This window comes from Alosa sapidissima, chromosome 11 (genome assembly GCF_018492685.1).
Source record: "Alosa sapidissima isolate fAloSap1 chromosome 11, fAloSap1.pri, whole genome shotgun sequence".
Lineage (NCBI taxonomy): Eukaryota > Metazoa > Chordata > Actinopteri > Clupeiformes > Clupeidae > Alosa > Alosa sapidissima.
In genome coordinates, this window is record NC_055967.1 from 30,604,319 (window position 1) to 30,623,733 (window position 19,415).

The 19,415-nt window shown below is 44.1% G+C and overlaps 1 protein-coding gene across 2 annotated transcripts; it reads right to left on the reverse strand.

Moving 5' to 3' along the window:
* Positions 1-188: 188 nt before the first annotated feature.
* Positions 189-18,137, reverse strand: cd44b (CD44 molecule (Indian blood group) b). 2 transcript variants are annotated; one of them, XM_042110891.1, is made up of 8 exons: positions 17,733-18,137; positions 5,588-5,753; positions 5,244-5,383; positions 5,071-5,133; positions 3,978-4,367; positions 2,977-3,042; positions 2,591-2,669; positions 189-2,437 (listed from the first exon to the last, which is right to left on the reverse strand). In XM_042110891.1, exons 1-8 carry the CDS (start codon positions 17,797-17,799, stop codon positions 2,233-2,235), a joined length of 1,176 nt encoding a protein of 391 aa, XP_041966825.1. In that variant the 5' UTR covers positions 17,800-18,137; the 3' UTR covers positions 189-2,232. The 2 variants fall into 2 exon arrangements, with proteins under 2 accessions (XP_041966825.1, XP_041966824.1); XM_042110890.1 differs by having other exon boundaries at positions 3,978-4,370; positions 17,733-18,136.
* Between the last annotated feature and the right edge of the window lie 1,278 nt (positions 18,138-19,415).

Here is a 19,415-nt window from a genome sequence, read left to right on the forward strand (position 1 = left end):
AACTCTTACATTCCTACATTCTTTTGTTTACCCCTTATTTGTAAGATATTAGTAGATCGTGTTTTTGATTCATGTTTGTTTTATTTGTCCACTATAGCATAAAGCAGTATGTCACAAATGTTGTCACAATGCACAACCATGCTCCAAACCTTCAATTTTCAAGATGGCCGTCTCTATTGTCTCTTTTGCCAGCAGTCCAAGGAAAAAAAAAGATCTGCCTTCATCATCATTTGGATTCCATGGCAACCATGTTCTGTGTGACGGCATGTGGACCCCCTCCGCCTCTGTTCCCCCCGGTCTCTCCACTGCACTCTGTTCTTCCTCCCCCTCAGAAGACCAGCAGCAACACCATTTCATGTTTTACTAGACATTTTTTTTTTTTTTTTTTATTTCAGCCCAGGACTTCACAAGCCTATTTCTAGCCATGATCGTTTGTTAAGTCTTTGTTACACACTCATAACATACTCCTATGCTAATACATTTTGCTATTTTGTCTTCAGAATCAATCAAAGGCGACAGCATTACAAACAGGAAGGGATACAGTTGAGTCAAGCACCCTGACAAATGGAGTGATATGAATGAATATCATTCTGAACGTGTCTCCCCTTTGCAGCGTTCAGGGGATTCCATGTCCAGCCCCTTATGTGGTTTAATAACACATATTTAATTAGTCATTCTTTTATAGATTGCTTTGATCATTGTGTGTTGTGTGTGTGTCTGTCTGGGTGTGTGTGTCAGAATACTATCAAACTATTCAAAGTTTTGAGCAAATAAAGTCTTTGTCATTGCCTCTGAGAAAATTGCATTTACGTAAAAGATGATAAGTGGCTGGATATTATACTGAATATGATCACAATCTGCCCAATGACCGCTGGTTAAATATTAATTTCAAAGGTGCAAAAGTCTTATTTAATAATAAAAAAAGGATTGACTTCTGGGTCTGCTGATGCACGCTAAACTAATGAGAATATAGTATACACAAACAACCAGCCAAAAATCATAAATTAAAATAGTGACGTCTTGTTGTCTTGATCTAAAACATAAAAATCCCAAATCCACAGGAAACAATATGAAACATACACAATATGTTAATGGAAAGAAATAACAATTGAAATACACTGAAAACAGAAAACACTCAAACAATTTCCTGTGGACTGCTCTGTCCATTTTCAAACTGTTTCAGCAGGAAAAACAAAACAAAAAAAATAAAAACTTTTAGAAATCCTGAATTATCATTCAGCCACCATTGTCCCCTCGCCACAGTATTGCCTGTTCTGTCTCTATTCCTAACCTGAAACATCCTAAGGCCAAGCTTATTAAAAACCATTGCTCTGAGCGCCCTATGTACAGCTTTGAAACAATATCTTTAACTCGATTATCATTTATTCCCCCCTCCCTCCACCCTGCATGTTCCATACACACCCCAGTCCCAAATACATCATCCCTCCTACCTGACCTCTGACCGACCTGCCCACCCCACTGAATGTTGCTTGCAACACAGTTTGGTGTGAATCAGTGAGTTCAGAGATAATATATATCAGTGAACTCTATGATAAATTGGGTCTCCACTTCAGTGATGGGGGACATAAAACCATGGGAGAATCCACAGTGAACCTCTCAATTATAGAAAGGACCATATATAGAACCTCTCACTTATAGAAAGGACAAATATGTCCATGCTTCGATGTAACATTTCAATTCCCACTGTCTTGTTTTGTTTTCTCTTTTTTCAGTAAGAAATAGACTGACTGACCCTAACATTACAATCTATACACTGCCCCCCCCCAATACTCACACATACACATACCAATACATATATGTATGCATACACATAAACATGCATTCACACTCTCACTATATCTCTCTTCATCTATATTCATACAATCGCACGCACACGCACACACACACACACACACACACACACACACACACACACACACACATATACACATACAGAGGCAAATACACAAAGTGTGTGTGCATTCAAGCAAAATCCTCACAAGCTGTTGGGCAGCCTCAGATTTCAGTTTCAGGCTGTCGCTCTGCTCATCTCTCTGCTCCTCCACACTCACTCTCAGCACATGTCCCCTGCCTTCTAGCTGCTGTTACCGCTCACCCTCTCTCTCTCACACACACACACACGCACACACACACACACACACATACTCTCTTTCTCTTTCTCTTTCTCTTTCTCTTTGGCTCGCCCACAGGGCTCTGCCTGGCCCCTTCTCTTCACGGCTTCTCCGAGGAGCCCTCCATGGTGATGGCGGTGAACTCTTCTGCGTTGCCGTTCTCTTGGATCTTCTCCTTGTTCATGAGCGTCACCATCTCCTGCTCGCGCTCCTCGGCGCGGGAGCCGACCACCGCCGCCGCTGACCCGTTGCCCTCGCTGCCGCCGTTCTTGCTGATGTTAAGCGTCTGGTGCTTTCCACACCATCTGCAACGGAGACCGGGGGGCATTGATCATGTTACGGTTCTTTATTTATTTATTGATTTTGCCTTCGCCACACTAATATTGCCCCAAAATAATTTTGTTGTGGACTGATTAAGCGTTACAGCATAATGGCAAATAATTTGTCAAACAACTCACCTTTTCCTTGTCACAACAGCGGCACAAACAAGAACAATTGCTGCAAGTGCCACCAGCACTCCAATAATGACCAACCAATCTGTTATTGAGGATAGAGGAGAGGGCAGATTATAAAGGGCCACAAATCCAATATGCATTGAAGATAATGCAGATATTAAGATATGAAGACGGGTATAAAATATGGCAGCACTACTGAGAGATATAAACATAATGAAAATCCTGAAACACTTTGTAAGCTAAACATATCAATTAACTCTCAATATGCAATTTAATTTTTAAATAAATCTAAGCAAAAGAGATCTCAAAGGAGACACTACTGTACCACCATAATGTACTAATTCATCAGATGAAGGGGGGATATACGGATGAATGGGGGATATGCTCACCATTGCCCTCCTTCTCCTCCTGCTTGTCAGTTTGCCCCAGTTCATCCACATTCGCTTTCGGGATATCTGGAGCAATCACAGAACAGAGTCCAGTGATGTACTGTTAGGTTACTGTATGTGGACTTACACACACACGCGTGCAAACACAAACAAACAAACAAACAAACAACACACACACACACACACACACACACACACACACACACACACACACACACACACACACACACACACACACACACATGCACACGCACATGCACACTTCTGAACACAAATGCGCGCGCGCGCGACACACACACACACACACACACACACACACACACACACACACACACACACACACACACACACACACACACTAATAGCCAATAACTGTATGGAATTTAGTCTAATCTCTGTCACTATAAATAGACAAAGCAGTGCATGTAGGTGTGAGCGCCAGTCTGAACATTATATAACGAAACACCAGAGGGCGCTGTTTGGCAGACCACTTGTACTTATGGGTATAGGCCCGTGTGGCTGCTCTCCTACAGAATCCTGATGTGTTGTGTTGTACATGTAAAATGCAGCGAGCAAGGACATGACACTCTGACTGTTAAATGAGAATTACTGAAAGCCTGCACAGGACAACTACTTAACAGTTTGTCTCTGTGTGTGTGTGTGTGTGTGTGTGTGTGTGTGTATGTGTGTGTGTGACTGTGAAAGAGAAAGAAAGAGAAAGAAAGAAAGATGAAAAGACAGTCATATCCAGAATTGTGGGCCCAAAAATACGTTTCTTCACTGTTAAAAATACGTTTCTTCACTGTTAAAAATACGTTTCTTCACATCAGCAACAAAAAAAAAATGTGTTGTGTTTATGTGCCAGCTGTGTGGTAACAGTGACATGATGTGTGGTAATGGGTAGGTATTGTATATGAGGCCCGACCACCCAAGCCCAAGGACATTAATATCTCAGATCTGGACGAGGCGGTGGAGAAAGCTTCCTGAAGCTAACTGCTAACCTGTGTTGCTGGGCTGGGCTGTTGGTTTCATCGTCATTGTATTGGTAGGTATCTCTGGGCCGTCGGGGGGCAGGATCCCTGATCCCGTAGTGTCGTCCTGAAACAAGATAGTGGTCTTTCCAGTCGGGCTGTTTCTCTGGTCCTCTTCTGGGGTCACTGGTGTTGTGTTGAACCCCCTCTCGCTGATCACACCCTCCTCCGTGCTAAGGTCGGACGCATACGTGGGCTCCTCCCCCATGTCTCCCAGTGTGGTGGTCTCGTTGTGCTCTTCTGGTTCCATAGTGTCAGTGATTGCGTTGACCGGGACCAGGTCCGGTTCTAACATGGGCTCAGCTGTGGTATCTGGGCTGTCTGTGATCTCTCCAGAGGAAGGTGTCTCAGTGGCAGCAGCTTCTGCAGCAGAAAGAGTAAGCACTGTTACAAAGGTCCAAAAGAGACCTTCTGAGATGCAGTTACATCAAAGATTGTCTTTTTACTTTAGCAACAGTCTTTGGTTACATTCTCCACCTGTCTCTATAGCATTGGAATAGCCTAGGTATAGCCCAGAAGTAATATTGGATTGTACCTTCCTATTTTCTACTTTAAAGACATCTGTAAATATAAGTATAAATATAAGTATAAGTATCTTTTGATCCCTTGAGGGAAATTTGGTCTCTGGTGCATTTATCCCAATCCGTGAATTAGTGAAACACACTCAGCACACAGTGAGGTGAAGCACACACTAATCCCGGCGCAGTGAGCTGCCTGCTACAACAACATCGCTCGGGGAGCAGTGAGGGGTTAGGTGCTTTGCTCAAGGGTACTTCAGCCGCTTCCTACTGGTCGGGGTTCGAACTGGCAACCCTCCGGTTACAAGCGCTAAACAGTAGGCCACGTTTGCCCCTGCCATTCTAAAATCCATTTTAACTATAGCCAAAATTACATTTCTACAAATACAAATTAAATATCACATATAGAATGTGTTCTACACAGTTTTAATTTAATTAGAGAGGTGATGTTTTCTGAATGTTCCCAAATTGAACTAATGCATCTTTTTGGAACAGACACGGAACTGACCTACAAGGCAAGTTCTAATGATGCTGAGAGATCTTACCACTGCTGTCAGGTTTTGTAGACAAAGGGTTGATGGCTTTTTCACAGTTCTCCCCAGTTGAATCTTTTGACCAGAGGAAACAGAACAAAATTGGCACATAATCAGCAAGATTGTTTTTCTCAGTTAAACCAAAAATGAGAGTTAAAACAAAAATGAAAATGAATTTATCATACCTGTTTCATTATAACAGTAAGCATCGCTAAGGTCGCTTGAGTTTGCAGGCTTGATTCCGATGCCAGTCTGGTTCAAGTAGCATTTTTCATGTGGTTGTTGTCGCAGAATGCTAATGCTCATATTAGCAGTCCACCCATACCTGAAAGAGAACATCACGTTTCATTATCCTTTACAGTGTCTGTCTGTCTGTCTGTCTTTCTGTCCATCCAACCGTCCGTCCGTCTGGCTGGCTGGCTGACTGACTGCAAATTTGCTTCTTAATTTAGTTCATAGAATAGAATAGAATAGAATAGAATAGAATATCCTGGATCTTTTGATGCAACGTCCAATCAGAGTTCCTCACCTACAGGTCTCCATGTTGTTGTTGTAAGCATTGCGGACCTGCTCCTCTGTTGCCAGTGTGGTGCCCAGGGACTGGCACAGAGACTCTGCATCGCCATATGTAAGGTTGTAGCGATCAGGGCCTTCCACGTGGAACACACCATGATAACTGCAACTTCGGGACTTAACTGAAAGTTAGAAAGAGGGAGGAGAGAGAGAGAAAGAGGGAGAGTAAGAAAGAGGGACAGAGAGATTGTAATGATTTAGATAAACCACAATAAAAGAGATAATGTCTGCCTCTCAAGTTGTTATTAGTTGTCACATTCACACATAGTCACAAAATCTCACAGCAGACTGGCAACAAGTATGACAAGTATGACTCTGAGAGGGGTAAGAGATGTCTTATAGGTGCATCTGGCCTGTTAACATTGGCCCATGGACAACAGATGCAAAATAGCCATTTTGGCTAAGTCTGGCGCATTTACATTTTTATGTTCATTAATGTTCACTGTCCATGTCTAAATAAACCTTACATAATAAATAAAAAAATAAATAATTCATTAACTAGGACAAAACAAAAACAAAACCGAATCATGACATCGGCCATTTTGTTCAGAAGCCATGCATTGCATCTCTTCAATGCAACACTGATACATTCTGACAGTGTGGACAGCACCATCTTTAATTCCATTACATATACATCTACTCATTGAGCTGATACAAATGAGAACTAACATTCACGCTACATTAGTTAGTTTAACAATAAAGTTATTTCACAAACTAGAAGATGAGAGGGCAGAAGTACAAATCAAAGGAAATAGTAATAGAATGAGGAGTAGAGAGGAGTTGTAGGAGAAAAGAAGTGCACTTTAATATTCAGAGGTGCTCAATTTATAACAAAAGTATAACAGGTGATCTTCCATCATTGTTTCTATCTTTTTCCAATTGTTGCTGTACAGTGTTATCCTGAATTGTCCCATCTATACTGTATATTACACCATTACAACAGATCAAGTGACAGCCCAACTAAAGAAGCACATCTTCAATTTGAGGATACGCTTTGGACAAGTTCAAACACTGTGGAAGACATCATGTCTCACCCCTGTCCCTAAGAAGCCACACCCTAGTGAGCTTAATGACTACAGACCTGTCGCTCTTACATCACATTTGATGAAGACAATGGAGCGATTGGTCTTAGATATGCTCAGACCCCAGGTACACCATGCACTAGACCCGTTACAGTTGGCATACCAGGAGAAAGTGGGCGTGGACGATGCCATCACTTATCTTCTACACAGGACACATTCCTACCTAGACAAGGGGAAAAGTGCTGTGAGAAGCATGTTCTTTGATTTCTCAAGTGCTTTTAACACCATCCAACCCCTCAGATTGGGAGACAAGCTCTTGCAGATGGGTGTGGACGCTCACCTGGTAAACTGGATTACAGATTACCTGACCGAGCAACCACAGTTCGTCAGACTGAAGAACTGTCTCTCTGACACTGTGATCAGCAGCACCGGAGTGCCACAGGGAACTGTGCTCTCTCCAGTCCTGCTCACCCTGTACACATCTGACTTCTGCTACAACACCGAGTCATGCCACATGCAGAAGTTTTCTGATGATACTGCAATTGTGGGGTGTATCAGGAATGGGCAGGAGGAGGAGTACAGGAGCCTGGTGGAGGACTTTGTGCAATGGTGCAAACTCAATCATCTTCAACTCAACACTTCAAAGACCAAGGAGTTGGTGGTGGATTTCCGCAGGTCTAAGCCCACTCTGCTACCAGTCCACATTGATGGGGTCAATGTGGAGGTGGTAAGCACCTACAAGTATCTGGGTCTCCACCTGGACAATAAACTGGAGTGGTCAGCCAACACTGATGCACTCTAGAAGAAAGGGCAGAGCAGGCTGCGGTCCTTCAATGTGTGCAGCAAGCTCCTCAGGATGTTCTACCAGTCTGTTGTTGCCAGCGTCCTCTTCTATGCAGTAATATGCTGGGGAGGAAGCACAAGGAAGAAGGATGCGGGGCGAATTGACAGGCTGGTAAGGAAAGCTGGCTCTGTAGTGAGAGCTGAACTGGAGTGCATCACTTCACTATCTGACAAAAGGACCCTGAACAAACTGATCAACATCTTGGACAATGAGTGTCACCCACTCCACAGCACTATTGTTAAGCAGAAGAGCCTGATCAGCTGGAGACTTTGCTCACTGCCTTGCACAACTGACAGACTGAGAAAGTCATTTGTCCCCAGGGTCATTGAACTGTTCAATGCTTCACTTAAGGGAAGAGGAGAGATAGACTTCTCTGCATAGTCTGTCTGCCTCTTCACCCCCTTCATACTGTCTGTCCACTAGCCACTTTTACCACTGTCTTTCTGCCTCACTGTCAGCATATGCATAACCCCTCCCTCCATGCCACAGCCGAACTGGGGCCACACTTATAGCTTCTTAAAATAGTTAAATATATAGATATATAGACTTTATTTCTGCATTGTTGCACTGTTGGACTTACTCATTTGCACTATCACCATGACCACTATCACCATTGCACTATCACCATGACACTCATTCACACAGAGCACCTTACCTTACCTTACTATGCACAGAGAATCACAGGCTCAGTCCCTGCCTCAGTCATTGCAAGCACCTCTGATTGATTAATCACCACTATGTGGATACTGTTTTTAGAATTGATTTAGATTAAGTGTTAGTTAGTATAATTTGTATTTTAGTATATTTAGTATATTCTTTATCTTCTACTGTCCTTATTGCTTAGTTGTGTTTTTATATTATATACTTTAATTACTTTTACTGCTGTTAAAGAATGTGTATGTGTTGTCTGTATGCTGCTGAGACCTTGAATTTCCCCTGGGGATCAATAAAGTCTATCTATCTATCTATCTATCTATCTATCTATCTATCTATCTATCTATCTATATTTATCAACACATTTATTAGCATTGTTCCTCATTCAGGACAGTGGTTAAAAATAGGGTAAGCGATGCTGGAGGTTGCGTTTGTATTTGAACCAAGGACCAAACAAAACACCCCAGAGAGGTAGCTCACTCATCCCTTTAGTGCTCCCCAAGAAACTCCACACAGTGTTCTGTTATTGTTTAGAGGACAGGGTGCCCCAAGTTGTTTCCATATCATGGAACCAGGTAGAAGACCATTTTTTCACAGTGTTCTTAGGTAATGGAGAGCCAGCAGATTGTGAAGAAACATTTTTTGTATTGCTTAGCATCACTTACCCTACCTTTAATGCATGATACGTATTTCATAAAAAGAAAATAGTTGGTTACACTTTACTTGACAGTATAGACATAAGAGTGACATGACACTGTCATGAAAGTGTCATAAACAAGTCATAAACGTAACATAACATGACATAACGCTTCTGTTATATTAGGATTAGGGTTAGGGTTAGGATTAGGGTTCATGTGTCATGACAGTGTCATGTCACTCTTATGTCAGTCAAAGTGTTACCCAGTAGTTTACTGCATATACAGTATGTGAAAGGAATATATTACATGTGCCTCTGCATGTTCAGTCACACAGGTGAGATTGCATGTCGCCCAGCCCACGAGAACAGTGTGTCCTGAACTCTGCACAGATATAGTAGCTTGGTTAGCACCCATAGCACATAGAACTCTCTCTCTCTCTCTCTCTCTCTCTCTCTCTCTCTCTCTCTCTCTCTCTCTCTCTTTCACACACACACACACACACGCACACACGTACACACACACACACATACACGTACACACACCTCTGCTTGCGTAATGTGCGGTAAATATTTAGAGCCTCTATGCGGGTGAGAAACTTGAATTGGCCAGCTGCCCTTTGGCCTACACTTTACATACAGTAGTGCCTCATTCCCTTCACTTGTGATGGGGAATACTGATAACTAGTCAGAGAAAAGCACCCTCATCTATTCAGTGGTAAGGGCTTTATATATACAGTAAAGCTGTAGATACAGTATGTGTTGAAGGCTCTTGTGAAAATAAACTGTGATGCAGTGCAAACACTAAGTAATCTGAGGATGATTTTGTAACATATTGACATGAGTATATTTGGTGCCCCCAAATATCCAAATATACCCCCCCCCCCCTTGTCATCAAAACAGCATCAATTTGCTTATAAGTTAAAATGTTTAGATACTTGGCAATCACTTGTAAGGAGAACTTGTTACAATCCTTCAGTGCATTGATAGTGAGACATTCCATGCAATCTCAAATCACACTGGTTTCTGTCAGTTCTGAGCTGAGGCCTGAGTTTTTCACAACCAGAATGTTAATCTATTAATTTTGCTATTTAATCTTTGTAATGGAAAATAGATGTCTACTTATTTCAAGTCTTCTATTATAGGCTACTTCTATTTTTTATTTCTCAAACAGAAACTGATATTTCCTTTATAGAAAACAGAGAGAAAGAGAGAAAAAGTGATGCATCACCCTTCTGTTCATGGCAAATAGCACATCTTAGTCATACATGATTGGTATGTTAGCTGCTATAGTCCAGATGGTTGTTTTTACAGCCAACCTGCTTAGATTTCATGGCCATGACACTAGCGGTTAGCCTAATTTTTCTGCCCAACTGGCCATTCCCTGGACAGTCCTCTGCTGTTTTCTACATGGCTTGAGTCACAGTATTTGCTTAACAAGCACAAACAATGAGCTCACAGGCAGGTACACATAAGATAACCTTTAATTGATCTAATGGAGGGAAGTCCCGCCACATCTAGTTTTGTACCAAGAAGTCATACCACATCCTAAAAGAGCCCTTCCCTGGTGTCAATAATCACCAAATATATTCAGATGCCTAAACACAATGATTAAACATTCTGCAGCAATAAGTGCTTACTCTGACAACTGGGACAATAAAACATACAGTATTTAACAAAAACTATAAAACGTAACATAATAAAAACTTTGACAATAAAACATTTGGGCTTATATTACAGTATGTCTTTGACTTTTCACATCACTTGGGTCCCCAGTCATACACCCACCATATGAGAGGTCAAACAAATGAGTATGAGAGATATGCGACCAGACAGACAGACATAACATTCCATGCTTTAGAGTTAGATAGCCTGTTTGCTGTAGACAGCAACTCCTTTCTGCTATTTTGAATATCTGATGAAAGACATTTATCTGTGGCTAATTGAAGATGAACAGTAGAAGTGAGACACATGCATGAGAGAGAGAGATATTTTAAAGGAACCAGCAGTTCTGAAGAAATACTTCTTATCAAACTGAAATGGCAGTGGAACCAACCGCCCACAGTGTTATTTTTGCATTTGGTTTGTGGTTGGTACGAAACTAAACCAGCGTACTCTCTGCTTTGACACACCCCTATATTAACGGCTTTCTTGTGACCCCTCCCCCACACACACACATACAAGCCAGATGAATTTCATATGCTCACTGAGACTGGGTCATAACAAATAAAAGTGTGTGGAGACCAGCTCCCTTGAGCTGCTTTCTGTCACCATGGCAACCGCATCCCATGATCCAGAGCATCTGTCCCTTTGGACTCCTGAGCTCCGGAACAGAGTAGTGATTCTAGAAACACACACACACACACACACGCACGCACGCAGGCACGCACGCACGCACGCACGCACGCACGCACACACACACACACACACACACACACACACACACACACACACACACACACACATCTACAAGCGAGATGCTGTACTCTTTTCCATGTTCTGGTGTGTATGCCAAGTCACTAGTGTAGTCAGAGCATCTGAGGTCTTGTCTGGACCAGATGTCAACCAAAGCCTCCTCTTCATATTGCATTATATAAACTTCAAGCGGATACCAGTGTTGGCTACAGCAAACAGTTTTGACATTTCTCACACATTTATATTTCGATGCTTAGTTTAGTCACCACCGGATATCAGGCGAGATCCGTTGTCACTATGATGCTTGTTGACATCGGATTACCATGGTTACAGGTGCAAACACCAGCTTGTGAAAGAGAAAAGGACGACGCGGGCTGTGGAACACAGAGCACGACTCAGTGTGAGAACGTCAGAGAAAACAAGTCCCTAATGATTCAGACTGACACATGTATGTATACCAGTACATACAGTTAATCCCAAAATTATTCACACCCCTGGAAAATATCAATTTAATGTGGATTTTCTCTTGACCAATTTGTTTGTTCTGACTGAAAATGACACTGCCACATGCCAAAAGGTTGCAGCATTAAATTGAGATTTTCCAGAGGTATGAATCATTTTGGGATTTGGGATGTTTTAACTGAACATACATGCAGTTAAGCCCAACATTTTTATACCCATGCCACAAAATGATTTATAGTGCAATTTTATTTGACCAATGAGTTTCTTCTGCATGGAAATGGCATAACTACAAAATGAAAGATGATACATTGAGCTATATTGGTATAATGGGTATGAATAATTATTGACTTGTATCGACTTGTTACTTGTACTGACTAGTCTCTTTAAAAACAAACTGTTGTGCTGACTTCATGATGTAACTAAAAAATGCTGCAGTGGTCAAAATATTGCATTGTAATGCATTGCATTACAGATAATGGCATCTCACTAAGTTATAAGCAACTTACTGTATAAGAAATGCTCAAAATGGCATAGTAAAATGTTAACCATTGACTGATTTATTTTTACATAACTCATTATTTTAAGCAAATCTTTTAAAAACAAAGTTCTGTGTGGGCCATTCAGTCTTTCTATGAGTTTGTTTGTGTGGGGGGATGCAGAGACCAAGTTATAGTGTCATGACAAATTGGACAATTGTTGGCTTTTTCTGATTGGAATCTGGGCCTTTAAAGACAGCCACACCATCTCAGTGCTAAGGGCTGATTCAGCTGTCCAATTCATCTTTATTATTGAAGACATATTCACTGTTCTCCACTGTTAGGTCCACTGTCTGCATTATTGATGGCGGGGTGAAATATTCTCACAGGTTAGCAGCAGCAGTTCTGTGAAGATTTAATAATCCAGGACTTCGGTAACATTCAAAATATGTATTTGCAATGGATTTGATGCAACAGCAGTCAACCATTTCATAATGTCTTATAAACATTGCATCAGCAGAGCTCTTCAAGACTGTCTACACAATCTCGACTGACAATGGCAGACAACCTTTTCATTTTACCCCAGACAGTCTAGTTCCAGGAGACCCTTAGTAAATAACCCTTCCTGCCCGAGGTAGCTCACACTTTTGAGGCAGGTTTCCTGACACTAGAGAGATGCTTCTCCATGCACATGTGTGATCGTGACACAGTTCATGAAGGGTACTGCCTCAGGCGGCCTCAGAGCTCAGAACAGATACTCAAATTCAATGTTCCTGAAAGCTTGGTGAGCAGCAAAGGAAAATGGGAACTATTTAAACCAGCCATTTAAACACCAGCATAGGTTCTTTGGGTCTTGAACACTTTAGATGTCACGACACCCAGTGTCATGACATTTCCTAATGCAAGGGTTTGGTTTTCTAATTTCCGATGGTGCAATCTGTTATATCAACAATGTTGCTGATGTTGCTCTTTTGTTGATTTGAGAGATGTCTCTCTCTCTCTCTCGCTCTCTCTCTCTCTCTCTCTCTCTCGCTCTCTCTCTCTCTTTCTCTCTCTCTCTCGCTCTCTCTCTCTCTCTCTCTCTCTCTCTCTCTCTCTCGCTCTCTCGCTCTCTCTCTCGCTCTCTCTCTCTCTCTCTCTCTCTCTCTTTCCTAACCTCATACACAAGTCAGGTAGAGCCTGGAAGGGTACTTTCCCCGTTTGTTTACCCTCAGGCTGAGTGAGGACTGGAGTAGGAGGAGGTGCTTGCAGTGACGGGAAGTGATGGCTCCATGACCGTTGGTGGCAGTTACTGTAGAAGGGGGGCAAACTATTGCTGAGAGTTTAGAACCTCTTTTCAAATGCCAGTAGTACACAAACAGTGTGTATGCCAGTGGTACACAAATAGTGACCCCCCTGCAACCAGAGTTTAAAAAAAGCAGAGAAGAGAAAACAACTGCCGGCTCTTCAAAAACCATCCACAGGGATCAAAGCAGGCCATCTGAGACAAACTAGACGCAACATGTCTCCAAGGTGTCGCCATTAACATGCAAAACGAGCTGTCATGGGAATCTACACAAAGTCCAGGACCCTGGTTCTCTGAAGCTCTGACTACTAAAGCCTCCTTTGTGGCATGGAGAAGTTGAAAGGAGTTGGTGAAGTTAGTGGTGGCTCTCTTACAGAGAGCATGCCAGGACCTCCAGCTGCTCTCAGGAATGGCCAGCTTCTCTCTCTCTCTCTCTGTCTCTCTCTCTCTCTCTCGCCCTGCCCCCCCCCCCCCCCCCACACACACACACACACACCGTCTGTCTCTCTCTCCCTCTGTCTCACTCTCTAAACCCCAAATCTGGCAAAGCCTTCACCACAAAATATAGCCCAAATGCAGGGTAGGGTAGGCCTGAGTCGGCATACAGTTTTCCAGCAGGAGAGCCAGAGGTGCTGGGCTGCCTTGGCCAAGCGTGCAGCCGTACGGGCGGAGAAGGTGAAATCTGAGAGCTCTCCTTGTGGGAGCTTACCTGAGCAAAGTCACCTGAAGGAGATTGACTCTCCCCCTCTTCCCATTCTCTCTATCACCCTCTCCTCCTCTCCCCCTTCTCTCTTTATCTCCCTCCATCGCTATTATTTGGCATCAGGACCTGCTAGCTCATACATTTTCATAAGATATATTTTGCCCACCCTTGTGTCTGCTCTTAAGTCCTTAAGTCCAATATGAACACTCAAGTTCCTCTGAAGGAACAAAAAAAGACAAGACTAGACAAAACATAATGAAAAACACGTTTAGGGAACATAATCAGATGAGACAGCTCTAAAGCCTTTATCGTAAACATTTACACAAAAACATTTATAAACAGCCGGCTCCTTTCACTCAGAAGCACTCTGAAGAGAGGATTCTTGGGAGAGAAATCACTGGAGCGTCAGCTCCTGTTTCCCCAGTCACCAGCACCGAGAGCATGTGGACCGGGGGGAGATTGGTCCTCTGGCCACGTGCATTAAGGTTGTGTATATGTTACAGCACTCTACCGAGCCATGCTCCCACAACCACAAAGGACTCAGTGTATATCAGAGTAAGGAAGAGGCAGAGGGGAGGTGAGGTGGGGTGGGGTGGGGTGGGTGGTTACACGCTGGCCAAGGACTCACAAAAATACTTTAACATGTAATTAATAGTTTTTCAAGCAGCATTCAAAGATGTACAGGCCAGCAGAAATTCGAGAGCCCCTTTCGCTTGTTAAAGATTCAGGTTTGGGTGTGTGAGTGTGTGTGTGTGTGTGTGTGTGTGTGTGTGTGTGTGTGTGTGTGTGTGTGTGTGTGTTTGTGTGTGGGTGGGCGGGTGGGGGAGTTAAGAACATAGATTGGCATCTCTGTGAGCAGAAAAAACAGAGAGACAGAGAGAATTAGATTGAGAAACAGAGATAGAGAGCAGAGCAGAGAGGAGAGGAAGTGGAGGATGAAGAGGAGGAAGGGAGGTGAAGGTAGAGTTGCTAGCTGAAAGTAAGTATGTGGTCCTTAGTGTGAGAAGTGGTTGTAAGGGAGAGAGAGGGTATGCGGGTGTTGAGGAGGGGTGGAATATTAGAACAGGCACTGGCATGCATGGGGGGGGGTGTTGTGTGGGGCATTGAGGGGCAGGGGGCAGTGGGGTTGGGTAGGGGGAAGGTAGGGTAGGCGGGTGGACTGGGGCGAACACGTGTCTGAGGGGCTTGGACAGCAGGTGACAGCGCCCCCGCCAATCCTCCGGCCGCATGCCCATAAGTCCTCTCTTTGTCAGGCTGCAGGTAAGCGGCCCAGACGCCCCCTCTCTCCCTGAGCGCGTAACCCGACTCCTCAGGTGGGACAGGGGGAGGGGGAGGCGTGGAGCTGGCCCACGCTGCACGCATACCTGCACACAGACCCCCATCAATCGCGCCTTGTTCAGCCTCACTGCCAGGCCAGGCTGTAGTCAGCAGACAGGGCCCTCAGTAAACACACCAGAGAGCACACACACACACACACACACACACACACACACACACACACACACACACACACACACACACACACACACACACACACACACACAGACACACACACACACCTTCACATTTACATACACACACATGTACACACACACACACACACACACACACACACACACACACACACAGACACACACACACAAATATGTAGTGTACATTCACACTTGCACATATGCATGTATACACACCCATGGGGGAGCTTGCCCTGCCAATGCTCCCCCACCCCTACTCTATGTACATGTATGTGCTTGAAACATGAACATGTTTGTGTGCACAAGGTGAGTTTGTACAGAGCCCATGTCGAAAGTTGAACATACCACAAAGGTTGAAAATTAACCGTGGCCGGACCACCGAGGTTTTGGCGCTTTCCGTGCCGCAGACAGACAGTGACAGCACTGTCTCATGATCCTGAGAGTCACCGTGAGTGTGTGTCTCATCATCGGGCAACAATGCGGCACACATTAAAATGCCAGCCGAGAGGTGCCCATGCCAGCGCCATCACACATTCATTCCCTTCATAGCGGTTTACCCAAGGTAGGACATGGGGGTCCTTGAGAACACAATGTGCCTGTGACCCTTGACCCTATGAGACCTGACCCTTATGGGACCTAAGTGTCACCAGTTGTTTACAGCACCAACCAGATGCCCCTTTTGAAGTTGACCACAGTGTGGACCTCCGCCCGGTAATGTTACCCACTCCACCCAACGTCCCAGAAACCTGCGCATATCTTCACACAGGAAATAACACACACCCTTGCTTTGCTTTGCGCTGTTGCCAATTACTCAAATACAAACGACCAAATCACACATACTTATCCACAACACCATATATATACTATGTATGTGTATACAAGCATGTACACAGAACTTGAGCAAATGGTAAGGTATGTGTAACGTCTTCAGCCTGGCAGAAATCCAGCACCAAATATGTGTGAGATATTACTGCCATTGTCAGTTACAGACACAGACACAGATGTAGATACACACACACACATACACAGAGAGAGAGAGAGAGAGAGAGAGAGAGAGAGAGAGATTCACAGTGACACACTGCTTTGTCTTTGGCAAAGAGCCACAGCAGAAGAGAGAGGCATAGCATCTCTCGACCTGTTAGATTCAGAGGCAGCAGCAGAGCTCCCCTTCTCCCCCCTTCTCTCTGAAAGTGCCATATCACCGAAAACAAAGAGTACAACCAGACAGCAGTGGACAACAGAGAGGGCAGAAGAGTAGCCATGCCAGTAACGGGAAAATGGGGGGGGGTGGTGGAGGAATAAAGCATGAACATTGCCCCTTCCTTTGTGTCGCGTTTATATCAGCATACAACCCCCCCCCACCCCCCCACTCACACACACACCCCCAACTCTCTTACCCCCCTCTAAACAATAGTTAAGGCAAAGAGATCGCCCGTGACATTGCCTTTTCATGGCGGGAAATAGAGGTCATCTGTCGCCGGTGCACGCGTGTGCGCGGAGGCAGCCTGATTAAGCGGATAAGTCATATTAAAGCTAAAGGAGAAGGATGATGAGTGCGCGGGCGGCAGGGCTGCCTGGAGGCACAGACGCGTCCTGTCTCGCTCTCTCTCTCTCTCTCTCTCTCTCTCTTTCTCTCCAGCATGCTCGCCGGCAGACCGCTAGCTAGCCGCTCCTCACTCGCTCGCCACGGACTCCTTTGTGTCTGCGCTGACTGAGTCTCTCTGTCTGTCTGCGCGAGGCTAGCGCCTGTCTGGGCTAACTGAGGCACGCTAGCCACTGTCTGAGTCCTTTCATACTCTCTCTCACACATACACACACACACACACACACACACACAAACACGTTGCTTATACATGTCTCATAAACCAAACCACATGCTGCCCAGCCGGTATGTATTTCTTCCTCCCCTCTACACTCACACACACACAGACACATGTGGCTGAGTAATCCACTTCACAGCTCAACATCCCCTTCTCTACATACACACACACACACGCACACACACACACCTGTGACCATGATCCATCAGCAACAGGAGAGACAGAGGTAAGACAAAAAAAACCTTTACACACTGGCTTTGATTACACTCTGTCTTGCACACACACACACACACACTGAAACACATGCACCTCACCTTCAGTTGTGATTGACCTGGCTGAGGCCAGTAATCCAAAGGTGAGCCCGACGAAGAGAGCCCACATCCTGGGCAGTAGTGACTGGCAGAGGTTGACTGAGGAGACGGTGGCTGCTGGAGGGTCCTGTGTCTTCTCTGTCAGGAGAGGGTATGGTGAGTGAGAGAGTGAGAGTGAGGGAGAGAGAGAGAGAGAGAGGTAGAGAGAGAGAGAGGGGGGGGATGTGTGTGTGTGTGCGCGCGCGTCCGAGAGAGGGTCCGACGTCCACGAGTGAGTTCCTGGCGTTGGGTGTCTCAGAGGCGCAGCAGACTTTGTCCAACTTTTTAATATTCTGTGTGTGTTAAAGAGTGAGCAAACTGGCGAACTGCTTTACAGCTCGCTGCCACGGCAGACAGGGGGAAGAGGGTGGTGCTTTGAGTACACACCCTTTTGCCTCTCCCTCACCGACCCTCCCTCCATCCACCCACCCCATCTCTCTATCTCTCTCTCTCTCTCTCTCTGTCCCTCCCTCCCTCCCTCCTTCCCTCAGTCTCCCCTTACTCCCTCCACTCTCTCTCTTTCTCATTCTCCTGTCCTCTCTTCTCCTCTCCTCTCTCTCTCTCTCTCTCTCCTCTTTTCTGTGTCTGACTGTTTTAGTCACCGTAGTTTTATTGTCTCAGAAGGTGGCCCTTTTCGTCTTAACCTCAAAGCTCTTTCCCCTTCCCTGTCTTTTTCTTTTCTTTTGCATTCATTCATTCTTTCTTTTTTTTCTCTTTCACTGTAATACCAACTGTTGCTGAGGGGACATCTGCTCTTTTGTAATGGTGTCTGTCTTTTTCCAAACTAAATACACACAGCTTTTACCCCTGCTCTCTCGATCTCGGTCTGTCCCCCCCTCTCTTTCTCTCTATCTATTTATCCCTTTCTCATTCATTAATAGTAATGCTATTCAATATCTCATCAATTTGGGTGGAAAATGGAAGCAGGGAAGGATGGGAAATAATAATGGACTGAAAGCAAGATGGCTGCCCCTCCTAATTACTATCATATATAATTTTGGAGATGTGCAGTCAAAGACTACCAATATTTCAATATGTCACTTGATATCATCTTATAAATTATTCAAGTTTTAAATATAGCTGAAATGTTTTTATAAATTCCATGTTAGACCACTTGTTACAGTAACTCGTTGTCATGGAGACCAGATACAACACTATTGTTAAGGCTGCCACTTATTGCTTGTTGGTTACAAAAGAACCATTTCATAAAATGTGCAATAAATGTTCAATCAGTAGTAGAAATGAAAACTATACCAGAAGGTACAGTTATGTCCAACAGTCAATAAAAATTAGAGGTTGGCTACATGAAGGGAAAACAGAGGACAATGACTTGTGTGTGATCTGTTAATTGTTTACTAAACAATTATCCATTCGATAGCAAGGGATTGTAAAGCTACAAAACCAAAACACTTTTAAAAACACTGCCACGTCCAAAGTTAATAAAAATTACTCATACACAGGTTCACAGAAAGTTGCTAAATGAATAAAAGCTAATCATGTTAGTGTCATGTTTCATGTTGCTTGGTGATGCTCACTTTGTGTCACATGGGCATCACTATGACATTAACGGAGATGGTGAAGGTCACTCTCATACTGATTGATTAAACGTTGTAATGTCCTGGTTTAAAGATGAACATAATACCAGGA